General features: G+C 41.0%; 1 protein-coding gene across 4 annotated transcripts in view; it reads right to left on the bottom strand.

The window, feature by feature from the left end:
* The window catches only part of LOC123517898 (trithorax group protein osa-like), a 68,124-nt gene that overhangs the window by 12,352 nt on the left and 38,272 nt on the right, over positions 1-17,500 (bottom strand). For 2 of the 4 annotated variants that reach the window (XM_045278352.1, XM_045278354.1), the window contains exons 3-8: positions 17,326-17,500; positions 15,696-15,919; positions 8,798-8,851; positions 5,987-6,175; positions 5,102-5,318; positions 4,430-4,612 (exon numbers count right to left, since the gene is read on the bottom strand). The exon at positions 17,326-17,500 is cut by the window's right edge and continues 707 nt beyond it. In XM_045278352.1, coding sequence (XP_045134287.1) covers positions 4,430-4,612; positions 5,102-5,318; positions 5,987-6,175; positions 8,798-8,851; positions 15,696-15,919; positions 17,326-17,500 — 1,042 coding nt within the window. The remainder of the gene's footprint in view (positions 1-4,429; positions 4,613-5,101; positions 5,319-5,986; positions 6,176-8,797; positions 8,852-15,695; positions 15,920-17,325) is intronic. The other 2 variants (XM_045278353.1, XM_045278355.1) reach the window with 1 other exon arrangement.

Below are 17,500 nucleotides of genomic sequence, written 5' to 3'. Positions count from 1 at the left end.
GAAAATATTTCATTCTGTTCTGCTGTTTTCATCCCATAAGTAGTGGGCTGCAAGGATTGATGAAAGTCATTAATAGAGTAAAAGTAATACTCTAAAGGATATTGTGACATTGAAAAATTAATGACCCTGAAGAACATAAGGACATGCTGAAGACAACCTGAGAAGATTTTTGAGTTCATTGGCTAGATATCAAATTGAAAATAACAACTCAAGTTTCCTGTGAAAGAATATGTAAACTGAAGAAATGACTGAAGTAATAACAGAATTGCAAGGCACAATTCAAATTTCATGAGACTATATATAACATGTCATGGCTTACCATGTAACTACATTAGGAGGCAAAACCTACACAGGATTGTCAAAAAAACATACATATGAACAAAATAACATATGCAATTACTACCATCTAGAAATGTACACAAGTAAAGAGAACAAAAAATCTAACACAAATATCACAAGAACACTTTTCTGAAGCATTCACAAATGGAAATAAAAAATATATAAAAAATTACAATGTATATATAGTCAGGTCACAACCCAGTTTACTTGGAGGCCCCAGCTAGCCTGATTTCCAAAATAGTAACATTACAAAAGCCCTGAATTACTCAACATGAGATGAGGATCCACCAAAATGTTGTCACTTTTTGGATACATGAAGAAGTAACAGTAGCATGGTATCCACTCGTACTGTTTGGGAATGGCTAGCTAGGTCACCACCATGAGGCAAGTCATGTTAGCTTTATCTCTGCACCATCCAGGAACACCTGGATTCAAATCGTAACTTTACCAACTCCCAACACTTGAGGTTGGTGGACCAATAGATCACCTAACCAAATGACTCAATATGGATGGCATCACTACTTCCCAAAGTTATTTGAGGTCTGGACTGCAAATAGCCATCAACTCTCATTCTCTAATTTATCACATTTTCATATACCATATCCATTCCTCCTTCATAAGGAACACTACAAATGGAGGTGAAATATTAACAATGAAACATTGTCACTTATTTGCAGAACTATCAATGACACTGTTCAACAATGTGAATGAAGGAAACACACAATGCATTAAACCTCTGCCCCTCCTACCCACCCTCCTCCTCACATCAGTTTCCTGTAGTAAACATCTCTGAGTAGATCAACATAATGCCAGGCAATCAGGTACAAAACTACTTAGATGATAATGATAACAATAATAATAATAATAATAAAAGCAAGCAAACCAAAGAATTAAAATCTGGAAACAAAAATGCCAACTAGCTTCAGAAGTATGGTACTGACAAAGTAACATCGTAAGACCAGAAAGTCATTACTACCTTGGGCAGGCAAGGGGATACAACATGACGAATGGTACTTTATGATAAAGTCTTACCATGCATCCCTCCAGACACACAACAACTCAGTGGCCAGCGGGAGCCTCTAAGACCCTCGTCATGACCCAATGCAGGCAATGCTGGTCTTCTCTTTCCAAGTGCCATTTTCTTTCTCGCATTTCACAAGGACTTCCACCACAAACTACAGCTAAGAAAACTCAAAACGAAATACTGAATAAAGTCGTTTTCAGTTTGAGTTTCACAAAAGTGTACTCCCAGACGTTGCCTTGGAATGTGGTTTGTGGAAGAAGTTGCGTAAAACGACGTCTAAAAGTGGCATGAATTGAGGACCGATTCTATGTGCTGGAGGGTGGGAGAGAGGACGCTATGTAGAGAATTTACTGAGGGAGAGATAGTGGGTGGGAGGGAGGGAGGAGGGAGAGACGAGAGGTATGATAGGTAAGTCACACCAAGGGATGCTCCACTAGTCCTAATATTTCCTATGATCCACTTTTTTTCTCTCCACTGAAATCTCTCTTCTTCATCTTACACTGATGGGGAGATGTTCTTCCATGATGATTTCATAGATAAGCAGGGAAATATATTTCCAGTACTGTACAATGTGCCAAAGACCATACACTATTCATTGATGGTTTTGTGAAACAAGGATATCAAATGCTGTAATACAATGTTCCTTCCAGAAAGTTACTACTTTCAATGGTTGACTCATTACAAAGTTGCAAGACAAAAGATATAATATAAAAGCAACTCTTTTGAGTACAAGGGCTTTGGTCTTAGATTCAATTCACTCAGAAGCTAAAATCAAGCGTGACAACAATAATCATGAGGAACAGTTCAGCCTTTACAGAACAGACAAACCCTTGGTTCATTTAATCTTCCCCATAATAATGAAGCAAATCAGTGATGACATAGAGCATTATGTCAGTCACTGAATACATTTTCTCCCAAGTGAATGTGGTGGTTATCAGAACAAGGCAACACAAAATGAAGAAAAGCCTTGGGTGATGTAACTCTCCGAGAGAGTAGCCCACAATTCACATATGCACTATTGAGACAGAGCTTGATCAAAGCACAACACGCATGACACCTTCCAACTAGAGGAATTGAAGGAGCATCCTGAGGTGCATGTGGTGAGAAATGGCCGGGGCAGGAGGATCGGGTGGGAAGTGATGGTACAACATGTGCACAGAGGCGAAGGTGGGGAGCACAGGTGTGCCCGCCACCTTCCCAACCCTTACCGGGGGCGCGCGCGAGGGGGCTACGGTAACTGTATGGACACGGGTCGTCAAAGGGGTTAGACAGGTTGACCATTTCGCCGTTTCCTACTGGACCTGTGAGGCATAAGGCGGCAGCTGGTGAGTGCTGGGCAGCGAGCAGTGCTTACGCTAGGTATGGGGAGGAGGAACAGCAACATATGCCGTCCCACATGATTCACACATAAATGCCAATAAATGTACAATCACATCACAACTGCAGATACTGAATTCTTCTGTAATAAATATTGTAGTTGGAACATAACCCCAGTTGACATAAAAATCCTTCACTAACTCAATGCAGATCCATGGATGATATAAAGAATCCTTTCCAAAATCAACCATCTTTTTAACTCTGAATGATATCAAACCAATTTTCCAGATAATTTTTTTTACCAAAGAGAATATAAAAAGACCGTGTGAATCACATGGGAGGCACAGACTTGCTCTACTAGCCTGCATCAAAGGGAGGGAAGCTGAGGGAAGCAGAGGGGAAAGGAGGAGCCACTGGTACTATGGAAGGCAAGGGGGTCAAAGCAACACAGGGCTCACACCACACCTTAACACCAGTCAGTTTTCCCTCAACTCTCCCTACTGTGCCCAACCAATGACTGTAACTGCAACATGGATGCTAAATGCCTGTACTATCATGGCCTGAAGTCTTGTCTCCTCACTAATTTGATAATTTATTAACCTATTATTTCCAATAGTACATAAAGATAAAGAAGCAGACTCCATGAAAGAATGCTTACATGGCTGGTTTGAAAAACATTATCACATATATTGGTAATAATAAAAATCTCAAATTATTCAAATCCAGACAATTAATAGAAAATAGCTTTATATTAAATCAGCAGATGTGTGCCTCTATAAAGGACTTCCTGCATTAGTACCTCATAATCACAAGCTAATAATTCTGAGTTGGCCAGTAAGAGTATAGGACTTTTGCCCAGACTGTACAGACCAACACTTTCATTCCATCAATGGCTTGTACATTGCAGAGAAAAGTTACTCAAAACGGACAAGCATTAAGGTGAGGACTGTGCTAAAAGCTGGTGGGGGCATTGGCTTGTAATGTTTTGGGAGAAGGGAAGGGATACAATCCATGATGGGAATGGGCAAAAAAGCATGAGCAGTGGCCTTGGTCTTTCATCCTTACACCATATTGTTAAGAAAGAGTCAAATTAAAGCAGCAAAAAAGCATGCACACACGCATACACGCACACATGCCCACTCCAACTAACCCACAGCATTCACGCTCACTCATTCACTTCACAGATCAACTTTCTTTCTACAAAAGATCCAGAGGCTGGCATTTCTCTTCTTTGTGTTCCTTCTAATACTGGGTGTCAAACCTTCTTTATATAATCACTCCATCTTTCTACTCAGGATCCATGACACCCATCTACTCAGGATCCAAGACACCCAACAATCTCCTCGCTCACTCAATGCCAGGCGGTAACAAGGAATGCACACACCAATGCACCACTGCAAGTATTTCACCACCAGAACAATTAGATCTGCCATACAAATTTCATGAATTTTCTCTCAACAAAACTTCCCTGATAAGACTGCTATACATAACACATTACATAAAAAATCAACAGAGGAGCAGACTGTTAAATAATCCTGTGGGAAGAAAGTATACACAAGTCACTCAAAACAAGCCACACATCAACAACACATGGTGTTATGTATTTTGAGTGTGGGGAAGAGCAGGTAACTTATCAGACACCTGTTACTACACACACACACACACACACACACACACACACACACACACACACACACACTGATGCATTCTGGATCCACCTAAGGCACAGGACATGCCCGCCAGTCCTACCTGCCGTAGCCTGAGTGGGCTGGCGCTGGGGTAGGTGACTCCCGTACTCAGAGGATGGAGGATACTGGGGGTATGGTCCCGGCACCCCAGGAGCACCCGTCACATGAGGCCCATTAGTGAAGCCATCGAGAGAGCTTGAATTTGAACCAGCAGGGGGGAAGGAGTCCTGGGAGTTTGAGGATCCTGTGGAGGAACAAGGATGAGAATTAGTAGTGAAGGAAATGGAAGAAAAATAGGTAAAGAATGAAAAGTAGTGAAGAAGAGAGATGAATAGGTTTGGAAGAAGAGGAACAAAGAAAGTGTTAATAAAGGAGAAAAGAAGGAAGACCGGCTTGGAAAGATGAAAATGCATACATATTTATGATAATTTTATCTTCTCAACTTAGAATAAAGGGAGATGTACACTCACTCACTCACTCTCTCTCTCTCTCTCTCTCTCTCTCTCTCTCTCTCTCTCTCTCACACACACACACACACACACACACACACACACACACACACACACAGATATGACAGGAGTAGACAAGGAGACAGGACACAGAGAGCTTAGCTCGAGCCCTGTAATACACAAATAGGTAAATACACACACACACACACATTCACTCACTTGCTCACTCACTCACTCACTCTCTCTCTCTCTCTCTCTCTCTCTCTCTCTCTCTTATTTCTTACCAGGTGAGGGCACAGAGATGGTTTTGGTGGTCTTCTTTTTGGCTGCTGTCTCAATCTGGTTGATAATGGGCTGGGGGTCAACACCGCCCCTGTCAAACTTGCACTCATAGGCCAGAATGTGCTTCATGTAGTGTTTGCGCAGTGTGTAGGAGCCCGACGAAGAGGCACCAATGCCCATCACTGCTGCCACATCCTTCCATTGCTTGTTCTTCGTCACCTGTGGAAATAGTGGTGGTGGTGCAAACTGGTTAGTGCTGGGGTGTAGGGTGATGTGATACTACTCTTGGTGATGGTAGTGATGACTTGTTTTGTGGGAAGTTAGATTTAGTTTTGTTGTAAGTCTTATGAAGGGTAAGTTAGGTTAGGTTAGGTTCAGTGGCGAGGCTGACTTAAGGTAATGTTACAATGATTGTTGCTGTTCTCAGTGGTTGAAACTCATCCAGTGCAGGGAGAGCTAAGATGTGATTCAGGGAAGGAGGATAAGGCTTAGCGAGGCAGGACAGTTTTGGGAAAGATCTAAGTGCAAATCAGGTACGGGTCCAAGTAAAGTTTTTCCTGTTTTGCACAATGAGCACACATATTACACACAATAGTATATCATAGAGGACATATTTTTTTATTATAATTGATATATGCAAAATCCATTGAGCTTCCTGCCTCAAGTTGTACAAGATAACAGTAAACCATATTTTTACCTATCAGCTATAAGTCTTCACAATCCATCCACTAAAAACAACTCTTTTCCATAAAAATACCTAATTTCCATTTGGTGACAAAATACACATCCCAACACTAGTTCCTTACAAACCAAACATATACACATTACTTCACTGACCACTTTCACTCACTCCTACACAAACCAACCACAGTGAACTCTCCACCTACCTCTACAAAGCCGCCCCTCTCCCTCACGTGGAGGTAGAGGGCATAGAGGTCCAATGGATTCTTGCTGATGGTAGGACAAGCAGTGATGGGAGTCTTGTTATCATCCATAAAGGCCAGTAACTTGTCAAGCCACGCCCTCCTCTCCGGGGAGTCAGACATCTCATATAGGCGGGCAAGGTTCTCCCCGGGCTGTGGGGTGGAAAGTCCCATTGTTGAGGTCTTCTAAGATTGCTGGTAAGGTGTTGTGTTGGAAAGGAGTGAGGGAGGGAAGGGGACGCTCTCTCTTTCTCTTTCGTTCTCTCTCTCTCTCGTACTCTCTTGCTTTCTTGTTCTTTCAAAGAATACTTTTTGTGTTCAACATTTTCCAGGGATCTGACTCTCGATTATTACAACTTTCTTAGTGAGATCATAATACTGAACTGACTCAATGACACAGATCCTTTATCATCAACATTTCTTATAAAAAGTCAATGTGTAGATGCATTATTCAACTGATAGGTGAGGAATGTGTGAGTAGCAACCAGAAGGTTTGACTGGCAAGTAACATGTCATGTTAAAAGATAACTCTTGACTTACTGTCCAAAATACATGTATCTTTCTTAAGTACCACCAATTCAAGTTACAGTCCATTCTCCAACAAAGAGGAGCAAAGAGACAGGAGCAGCAGCAGCAGCATTCACTGCTGAAGGAGACAATCTCCTAGTTTAGGAAGGATATTATATGCACAAAAATAAAATATTCATATATAAATATATAAGACGACATTGTTCTATAGGACTAGCTTGGTAAACTATGCTGAAAGGGAAGGCGCAATATGTATGAGAGCATCACTACATCTGTTAGCACATCTCAAAGCATTGGCAGGAGGGTGTGTCCAGGATGCTGACCAGACCGTCAGCCGCCTCACAGGAATAAGAAAACCACTACCGCACAACAATACCGGCCTTCCCAGAAAGTCCCACAGAATGCTGGGCTATGTTGGGTGTCTGGCTCCAGTAGATCTAACAAACTCAGTTTTAAGAGTGGAAAGTGAATTGGTAGCAGGAAAGATTTGGGCATTGTGAGTTTTCACTGAGTGTCTTCAAAATGTCAAAAATGCTCTTATAAAGACTGCTGGGACAGTTTCGTGGCATCAGAGGTGATGTGGATGCTCTATGAGACTCTTGGACTGCATGAACACGAAAATGACTTAAGAGAAAGTGCTGAATGATTCTGAATGACTCATGGCAAGTATGAACACTCCCAAGGGAAACAATGAGCGAGTCTCAAGTGAGGCGGTGACAACACACACGCAAGTGACTGGGAGTGAGTCCAAATTGATGGGTTCAGGTGAGACTGATGTTGGGCAGGACCGTCACACTGAGACACTAGCTACTCAGGCCAAGCACTTGGCCCCGGACAAACAGCCTTCATCCATTCGTCCATCTGTCCGGGAGCCAGCCACACTTCTTGACTGCCAAGCTGCCTGGGTCCCTGACACAAGGCACAGTCCAGCCAGCCAGCCAACCAGCCAGCTAGCCAGCCACCAGTGAGGGTGAGTGAGTGAGTGAGTGCATGGGTGAGGGTGGCTGGGAGGCAGTGCCTTGTGTTTGGGACAGTTGATCTGGTGCAGTACTAAGGTCACACTGCAACACTAGGGTCACACCACCATCTACTAGTAAGCCAGGCCAGGCCAGCAGCAGCAGCCCTGCCCAGGAACAGCAGCAGCAGCAGCAGTGGCAGCAGCAGCAGCAACAGCAGCAGCAACAGCAACGGCAGCAGCAGCAGCAGCAGCAGCAGTGGCAGCAGTAGCAGCAACAGGCGACTACAGTGGTGGGCAGACAAACAGACAGACTACAGACTGCCACCATAGTTCGCTAAAATCCAGCCAGACTACGATACTGCTATGCCATGCGTCTCCATGCTGCCTACAGTCTAGTGTTAAGCTGAACCAAGCAAGCCAGTCCCCAGGGCCCCTCCCAGCCCTCTGCCTTGACCCCACTAGTCTAGGCGCTCTCAAGGGGTAACAGGGGGAGGGGTCAGGGAGGAAAGCCAAGTGACAGTTAAGTGGTAGCCTAGAGAAGATCACTTGTAACTGCACACAAAAAAAAAAAAAAATAAATAAATAAAAAAAAAAAAATAATAAATAAAATAAATAAATATATAAGTAAAATAATAAATAAATGAATAATAAATAAATGTAAAAAGTTAACTGTTAGCAATATTTGGGCCAGTATCTTACCTCAGAGGAAATCAGATCATGACAAGAAATCTATATGAAAAAAGTGCAGGAGAGTACTGAAATTTATTTTTCAAGAAGCAAGACCAAGGCTAGAAGATGGGGCATGGGGATGGCAAACTGCAAGGAGGAGGAGGAGGAGGAGGAGGAGGAGGAGGAGGAGGAGGAGGAGGAGGAGGAGGAGGAGGAGGAGGAGGAGGAGGAGGAGGTGATAGAAAATAAAAGGACTGGAAAAGGAGGAATGGAAGAAAAGACTAGAAGAGGTCTAATAAGAATAGCATTGAAAAGAAAAGAAGAGCCGAGAGGAGAAATGAGACAGGTAAGGACAAGGGTAAGGATGAGGATATGGAGGAGAACCAGGAGGAAGAGAAGGGTGTGAGTAGTAAGTAGTAAGGGAAGCAGAGCATGGGCATTCGATAGCAACTGTTGTTTGAGTTAAAGAGCTTGGGGAGGAGAGGGCGGGAGGAGCGAGGTGGGCAAAGGGATGGGGAGATCTGCCAAGGGGGTAGGGGTGGTTTTGGGGTTTGTAAACAGGCTGGCAACAGTTAGGTAGTAAATCCATAAGTGGGCATGGTGTAAACGGAGATAATAACCTTGGATGGTCTGTAGATGTCTGGGGGTGGGGGTGGCTGACTGTTAGCATACACCTGAAAAATGTCACGCAGGATTGAGATATACCCTACCAACAATGTCTCTCTCTCTCTCTCTCTCTCTCACATTCTCTCTTCCATCCACCCATACAAACATGAGACAATTCACTCAGTCACTCCTAAGTCCTGTCATTCTTTCTTCTGCTCTCTCTGGCACACAAAAAGTTGCATTCACACTTTTTATGCTGCATTACCTTAATCATCTCTTAAACTTGCATGCCTACTCATATACACAAGCTTTGACTCTTAGAAATAGTTGAGGTAGTAGTAGTAATAGTAGTAGTAGTGATGGTGATGTAGCAGTGGTAGTAGTAATAGTAGTGGTGGTGGTGGTAGCAGTGGTAGTAGTTGTGGTGATAGTAGCATAACCAACTACAGGTGAACCTTCAAATACTAACAGAAGGCATTTTCAAAGCCCTATGATTGACTGAGTGAGTGAGAGACTGCTGTGTATTAGTGTGTGATGTGTAGTGTGCACGTGTAATCACAATGCTATCAGTCATCAGCATCATGTTCAGTAATCTCATCATTATCCAACTACTCATTTACAAGACTAATAATTCAGCAACTACTTATACTACCATGCCTGAAAATTCAATTAGAAAATAATGTATGAAGGAGTCAGGGAGAGGGATGGTGAAAGGAAAGAAAATCTGCTATGAAGTGAAGTATGGAAAATGAATTGACAGTTTCAATAAGGGGATGATGGTAGTGATAATGGCTGAGATGAAGACACACTTGGTGAAGTAATAATTGTAAGAATCACAAAGCACAAGTCCTCAATTTAACTTTACCATCTTACTCCTCTTCAATTTTTGTCTTTTTAAGGCATTCCACAATATACATATATGTTTCCTCCTCATACATGACACAATTGATAACTGCTTCCCAAATCAAAACTTTAAAACTGTATTAAGTGAAACAAAGAATACAAGGCAAAAAACAACATTCTTAATACATGGAGCAACCAGTCAGTGGCAAATATAAACTGAGGAATTGATGAAGTGATGACATTATAAAAGTATTTTTTTTAGGGAGTAAAAAATAATGGTGATCTGTGATGCCTTTTCTCCTTGTCTTCAACATATGCATCACCTTGGTCTTCTCTGGCAATGTAATCTTTTTACATGAAAGACAGAGGAGGCAGCAGATGGTGAGGAGGTATTGAAGGATGACAGTTAGATGAGAAACAAGAAGGTATGTGTTTTCTTTTAAACTTCAGAACTCCTGGATAAGAAAGGTAAAAAGAGTGTGTGTGTGTGTGTGTGTGTGTGTGTGTGTGTGTGTGTGTGTGTGTGTGTAATTCACTGTTTGATCTGCTGCAGTCTCTGACGAGACAGCCAGACGTTACCCTACGGAACAAGCTCAGAGCTCATTATTTCCGATCTTGGGATAGGCCTGAGACCAGGCACACACCACACACTGGGACAAGGTCACAACTCCTCGATTTACACTGCACCTACTCACTGCTAGGTGAACAGTGAAAGGAGACACACCCAAATATCTGTGTGTGTCATGTGTGTGTGTGTGTGTGTGTGTGTGTGTGTGTGTGTGTGTGTGTGTGTGTGTGTACTAATACATGTCAACCATTATCCCAGAAGAAAGAAAACCTTTCTCATTCATAACACAAAATACCTAAATGTACATATCACAACCTTCAAACCCAAATTAAACAAAACAAAATAGTATGTAATAAAAAAAATAATTAAGTTTAAAAGTAATCCACCAACTTATTAGTGTTAAAATGATAATTCCACCAGATAGACGGACACTTGAGACAACACAAATACACAAGACTGGTGGATGAGATTAACAGTGTGTGTGTGTGTGTGTGTGTGTGTGTGTGTGTGTGTGTGTGTGTGTGTGTGTGTGTGTGTGTGTGTGTGTGTGTGTGTGTGTGTGTGTGTGTATGCCATAGTCTACAGTGCAAAGGGGATGGGAGAGGTCACACAGCTTGAGAGTTACGGATAGTTTGAGCTGTGGCTTGGGAGGGTCTGAGGCTTACAAAAATGTGGAAGTTCAAAATACAGACTGCCGAAAGTCCAGATTGCAGTTTACCACACTTATGGTCCTCAGGTAAAACTTTAAGCTTGGCACAAATAACAAATGGAATCTGGAATAATTCAAATTTCAGCTGAAAATTTGGACTGCTTAAAATCACAACCTATATAGATGGGAGCCTCTGGGCCTTGGAAAAAATGGTAAACACTGATATGTTGTGCATTGGTTACTGTCCAAGCTACAGGTGTCCTCTACAACAGCAAAGTTAAACCAGCACATCAAAGCAATGGTGACATGAATCCTAGGCCCTCCTGACTGCAGTGTAAGTAATGTTAAGAGGCAGTTTTTACAAGAGCACCTTATGAGGGAAAGGAGGAGGGAACATCTACCAATTAGTAAACAATATTCATATGGTGTCAATTCCTGTGCTCTCAAAAATCCTCTCTCATCTTGCCTCTTGAACACACTGGGCTCATTCTTCTCCTGTAATTTCTGGGAATCTGTCAGGCACACAAACAACTGGCCTCTCCACCCAACACTATACAAAAGGCCAGCCAGTCCTATCCAATCTATGCTGTCTCAATCATACATGTCCTGCTAAGTGCCTTATGATCCAAACACAGAAAATACCACACACTCACATTGGTATGCCCTTTCCACAGACTAACATATCCCCATCACAACAATGCCAGTACAAAACTATAAAGAAAACAAAACAGAAACACCACCACAAATAAGCTCAATATAACAACAAAAACAGTAATTCATCCCAGACAATAAGCGAGAGAGAGAGAGAGAGAGAGAGAGAGAGAGAGAGAGAGAGAGAGAGAGAGAGAGAGAGAGAGAGAGAGAGAGAGAGAGAGAGAGAGAGAGAGAGAGTGTTTGATGAACCTTTGAGGAGAGAGAAAAAAAAGTAAAGAATGGAAAAAAAAATCTACAAAACAAAATATGAAATTGTTTTAACAGGCTGAGATCCCCCTTAGAGAGAAACATCTTTGTCTCATTATTGGAATGACAAATGATATTCAGTCTCTTCCAGTGCCACTTTATGAGATGAAATATGATGGCAATATTCTCTTAATTCAGCTACAGAATATATCAAACATTTCCCCCTAATAAAATAAATAATAAATAAGTAAATGTAAAAAAAAAAAAAAAAATAAATAAATAAATAAATAAATAAATAAAATAAAATAAAAACTAACAAATAAATAGATAAATAAACAAATGATAAAGTGAATCAGATAGTTGGCAAGAAAGAATGCAACAAAAGGCAAAATGAAATTCCTACAATCTAAAGAAGGGAAGGTGTTGCAGACAGTATCTGGAGTGTGTGTGCATGGATGGGTGTGAGAGAGAGAGGACGCTGACTGGAGCACTGATGGAAGGTGGATGACTGCGATGAGATGAGCTGACCACCACCTGAAAATTCTGCATGTTATGAGAGGAGATTAATATGTACACACAGCAACTCTTTTCTATCAACCACTGAGACCTGAGGATGAAATGAATGTGGCAAGAAAAGCCTATCTAATATCAACACTGTTCTAGGACCTGGAGTATAAATCTGGTATGTACACACTGCTGCTGTCCTTCCATCATGCCTTTGTACCTCAACACAAAGACAATCCTATATTCTATTATTCTTTGCTTCTCCTTCAGTAAAGTTTTCCCTTTGTCCCCTTTTAAAGATAGAGAAAAACTTGTGTTCATTCCTTTCCTATTAGGTGGAGTTCAAAATAATCCCTTGCTTTCCATTCCTCTTTCTTTCCTAGTGATTTGAGGCATCTTGTGGTTATCAATGCTGCTCTACAGTCAAGCATCTGCTAACTTATTTTCTTCCAGCTAACATACACATACACACACACACACACACACACACACACACACACACACACACACACACACACACACACTGCCCTCTACACTCAAGACACTTATCTTTCCCCAATCATTTTACTATTAATATGTATTCTATTGAAGAATATGCCTTAATCTTTTTGCCCCTTTTGTTCTCTCACTCTAACATGTTGAATCATTATCCAACATCAAATTTTCATGCTTCCAATCTTTCTTTACAAGTTGCAGCAGATGACAAAAAACCACCCCATTTCTTTCTTTTTTCTAACAATGAGTGACATTTCTTGGTCAAAAGACAATGTTAAGGGCATACAATGATAAGGAACATTACTTGGGGTGATTCATGGTGTTCTAGATTCATGATTATAGTCACAAAGATTAAATTAGCCACAGTTTTCAATATATTCAATTTGGCTCACATTTAGTATAACCATGAAACATCAGTAAGTGGCTGGAGAGGTTAAATTAGGTTTTAATACTGGCTAAAAAAAGTATTGATTAGTACACTTATTACAAAAATTATGTGCTCCTATATGTAAATTCTCCTACAGAGAGAGGGATATTCAACTTATGTATCAATATTTTCCAAAAGTATTATAACAGGAACCCAAGTAAAAACAAAGGAAATAAAAGACAATGGAGAGAAGAAATCAGTGAAATCCTAAACTTATCAAGTCCTGTTGACCATACCACAAGAAAATATCAAATAAACAAACTCACTTTCTTTCAAAACATCAAATAAACAACTCACTTTCTTTCGACAAGGAGAAAGTTGGCGGCATTCTGACAAACCAAACTAAGCGTGTTGAGTAAGTGAGCTAAACCAATAAGTGAAATGGTGATAAGCTTCCTTCGCAAACCTTTACCTCCGAGCCATCAATTACATCTAACCCAACCTGCACTCACTTTACCAAGCGTGTAATCATAATTGTGTCGAGAGCAATTTCCTCTGAACTCAACTGCCTGCAGCTTTTTTTTTTTTTTATCTTTTTTTTCCCTCTCTCTATCTTTTTTTTTCTTTCTTTCTTCACATTTCCCATGCCTGATACAACATGACTGAATCTATTCGTGTGTGTGTGTATGTGTCAATTGATGTGCATACTGTACATATACTAATGATGGGACTAAAAATAAATATTCACAAAAGAATTTAAGTAATATCAACAAATAAAAATAACAATAACAATAAATCTTCATTGTCTGCCATTTGGAATGTAGTAAGAAACCATTTTTATATGTGAAAAAAAAAAAAAAAGTCAACAAATATCACAAATTCACATAAATAGTTCCAAGATCATTCAATCTCCTTCCTCTAACAATCACCTCATCATTTTGCTCCTTTCTTCATCCCATCTTAATTTCCACCCTCCCACAAAGACACCCAGTTTATTCTGATACCCAACTGCCTCATCCTTCTTCATATAACCAGCTTCCTACATCCTTTCTTCATTTAACTTCTACACCACCAAAACCACAAAATCAACCCCATATCATCAGTGTGGAAACCATCTTGGTTGATGGAAATAGAATATTCACTAGTCATGACAAACTAGATCTCTCTCTCTTCTACTAGTGTCATCTCTTCTACTAGTGTCAGTGTCTTGTCTTTGTACTATCTGCCAGATTGTCAGGCTGCTCCTTGCCCTGGGGAGAATGTGGGAATGCAAGACAACACACAAAGTACGTATCTTCATTTCCTTCTCCCTGGCATCAGGCCCTTATAAAACTGGCTGTCCCTCCAGCTATATATTTATATACAGTTGTTTTCTGTACCAAACACACACACACACACACACACACACACACACACACACACACACACACTGAACCACAGCTATGCTTTGTTAAATCTTCTTCCAGTTCTCCACCGTGACATTAGATCCTTGTTTAGTCTCTGCACTACAACCAAGAGTGGAGATGCTCATGAGCAAAAATTATGTACTCAATTCAGGTGTCTTACTGCCTTCTAAATTTTTTTTGCTCTGGTGAAAACTGGTCCATTGTATGGATTTGTCTAGAGATTGTCAGATCAATAAAACACTAAAAACACATAGGAAGTAATTGTGGTATTGATTGAATAAAAATTTACTATTTTGTTAACTTGCAAAGGGAAAACCAGAAAACAATCCAGATAAGGAGACCTAGAAAAATGACAGACATTAGTGAAATAAATTTCTTTCCCTTACAACCAAAAATAAAAGCAAAAACAACCTAACCAGACACTCAGTTTTTGTCTTGGCTAATTGCACCCAAGAAAAAGGCATCTCCTACTAACACTCATGAAGTTTAAGATTTAATGTGCCAAAAGAAATATGCATATAATGTTCATCACTTTTGAGCAAGGATTACTGCAAAGACACACTCGTACACATACACTCACAGGCACGCTTCATTGCAATCTAGTTCTTGGCTGCATCCAGTGCATTAAGTCAAGTGAGAAATAAGAAAATGACTAGTTTACTCCCTCTAAAAGCATATTCTTTCTTGTGAAAAAGTAGTCTGAAGTTGGTGTGGTGTGGTGTGGTGTGGAGTGAAGCTGTTCTGCATGTGACTACTGGCTAAGGGAATGTACGTATAAATCTAGTGAGGAGAGGGCAGGGTTCACACACTCCTATGCACACACACACACATATACATACTCTCACCTATATACAGAAATGCACACACACACACCAACCAACCAACCTCCCACCCACCCACCCACACACACACAGCTGTCTTCCACCACTATAATGCCATTAAGGTAAGAAAATACTGAGAGGGGATTCTTGCAACATAACTGTAGTGATTACAAATCAAAACTTCATTCATCTGAATTATCTTTGCCCCTCCTCAATCCCAATCCCAATCTCAATCTCAATCTCCTCCTCCTCCCTCTCTAGTATATCCTGTGCTTCCCTCTCTCTGCTCCATCCAGCCCCACCCTGTCCCTGTCCCTAGCTCAGTGCCCCAGTGTTCTCATGTCCTGTGGTGGCCATACCGTCTGAGTGCTGGGGCTTCTTGGCCAGCCGGGTGAGTTCACAGTCTCAAACTCATCCTGCTGTGAATTCATGGAGACAGCACCGGGGGAGGAGGCCGAGTTGATGGGTGTTGGGGGGTGCGAAGGGGGGTGCTGGCCGCTGCCCATCCCACTGGGCATTGTTGGCCCCCCAAGTGGACCCTCCTTGTGGGGCTTGGGGGTCACTGAGCGGTCCTCCCCAGAGGCTGTGAAACAGCGGAGTGTTAGTGGTGAATGGTGATGAAGTAAAATTTGTAGGTAAATAAACAAATAAAAAGTAAATGAATAAATTAAACAAATAAGTCAAAAGAAAAAAGAAACAGAAATACTTTGTGATGGGACTCAACCTGGAAGCTACACACAACTGAAACATGATAAATCCTTGTAAACACCCCAATAAAAGGACAAAATACTGTAAAAAAATTATATGTATTTGCTAAACCTTCCTGTAATATTATCTAATGTTGTTCAGGCTCACTGTACACATCAATCTACTAGCATAAGTGAAGGACGACGATTGATAAAGAATAAATAAACAAATAATTCAGAACCAAAAAACATTACACTCAGGATCACATACTAGGTAAATCTTTCAAAAATCATTCTACAATTATATTCCAGCTTAAAAAATGCAAAGAAAAAAGCTTCCTAAACATAAATTTGTCAGGAGAGCTTCTTTTTCTGGAGCACAAAGCTTACGTAACACCAACATATTCTCCATGCCTTACTGAACTGCTGGAGCAAAGTGCATCATGACAACCTGCTGATAAGGTCAATGAGAACGATGAGTGTGAGGGAAACATAATGATGGGCTGAACTGACGTGCTGTGACAAAAACTAGCTGTGGGTGACTGCCTCCCTGACACCTTCACTACTGCAGGGTGATGCAAATTACAGAAGCCACTAGAGGGGAAAATTGTGAGCTAGATAGGTGCTTGTTTTAAATTGTGTCCTGCTTCTTTCTTCCTCATGCTTTTTTTTTTTTTCTTCCCTTAGGCCATTCCTGATTAAATAATGTAACTACATCTTTTTTGGGTCAAATAAGTCTTTTTCAATGTTTCCTTCTTGCAAATATAGTATCTTGGTTCTTTCTTCACATTCTTGATTTGTTTTCCAGATTCTAAAAATATTCCTGGCTATATAACATATCTAAGGTGCTTCCATGTTTTCTTCTCATTTCCTATTCAATCAAATATCCAACTATCTTTAATATTGCTTCTTTATGATACGTTGACTTAAAAATATTAAAGAATTATGTTTTCTTTTGTCTATTTACTCCAAACATAATGCTTCCTCTAAATTGTTTCCCCTGCTTTCTGCATGTATCATTGGCTTCTATCAAACACTCCATTTTATTTAATTACATTTGATGTATCCTTATAACTGATGTATTTGGCATAAAGAATGTAAGGAATAAGATTTTCCTCGTGACTCTGTCCGCCACAAAATAAAACAAGTAGTAAATACAGTAATAATGGAAATACTTTGCTAAGATTGTGAAACTAACAGTGACAATAAGGTCACACACACAGCAGAAGAGTGGAAAGATATAAATAAGAGACAAGGTTGAGTCCCAGTGTGAGGTGGGAGCTGGGGGTCATGAGGGCCTCACCAGCTGAGTTGTTGGAGACGGTGGACTGTTGTGAAGCCTCATCCACCACGGGGTTGCCGTCTGGCCCAATGGAGGGTGGATTGCTGTTGCTGAGGGCAGTCGAGGGGGCGGAGGCATGGTCGGCCGAGTCCAGTGGGGCACCAGAGGGGGTGAGAGGCTGCGGAGTGGAGGTCGG

Source organism: Portunus trituberculatus, chromosome 43 (genome assembly GCF_017591435.1).
Source record: "Portunus trituberculatus isolate SZX2019 chromosome 43, ASM1759143v1, whole genome shotgun sequence".
Lineage (NCBI taxonomy): Eukaryota > Metazoa > Arthropoda > Malacostraca > Decapoda > Portunidae > Portunus > Portunus trituberculatus.
The sequence above is the reverse complement of the archived record's forward strand: the minus strand, read 5'-3'. Positions and strand labels throughout refer to the sequence as shown.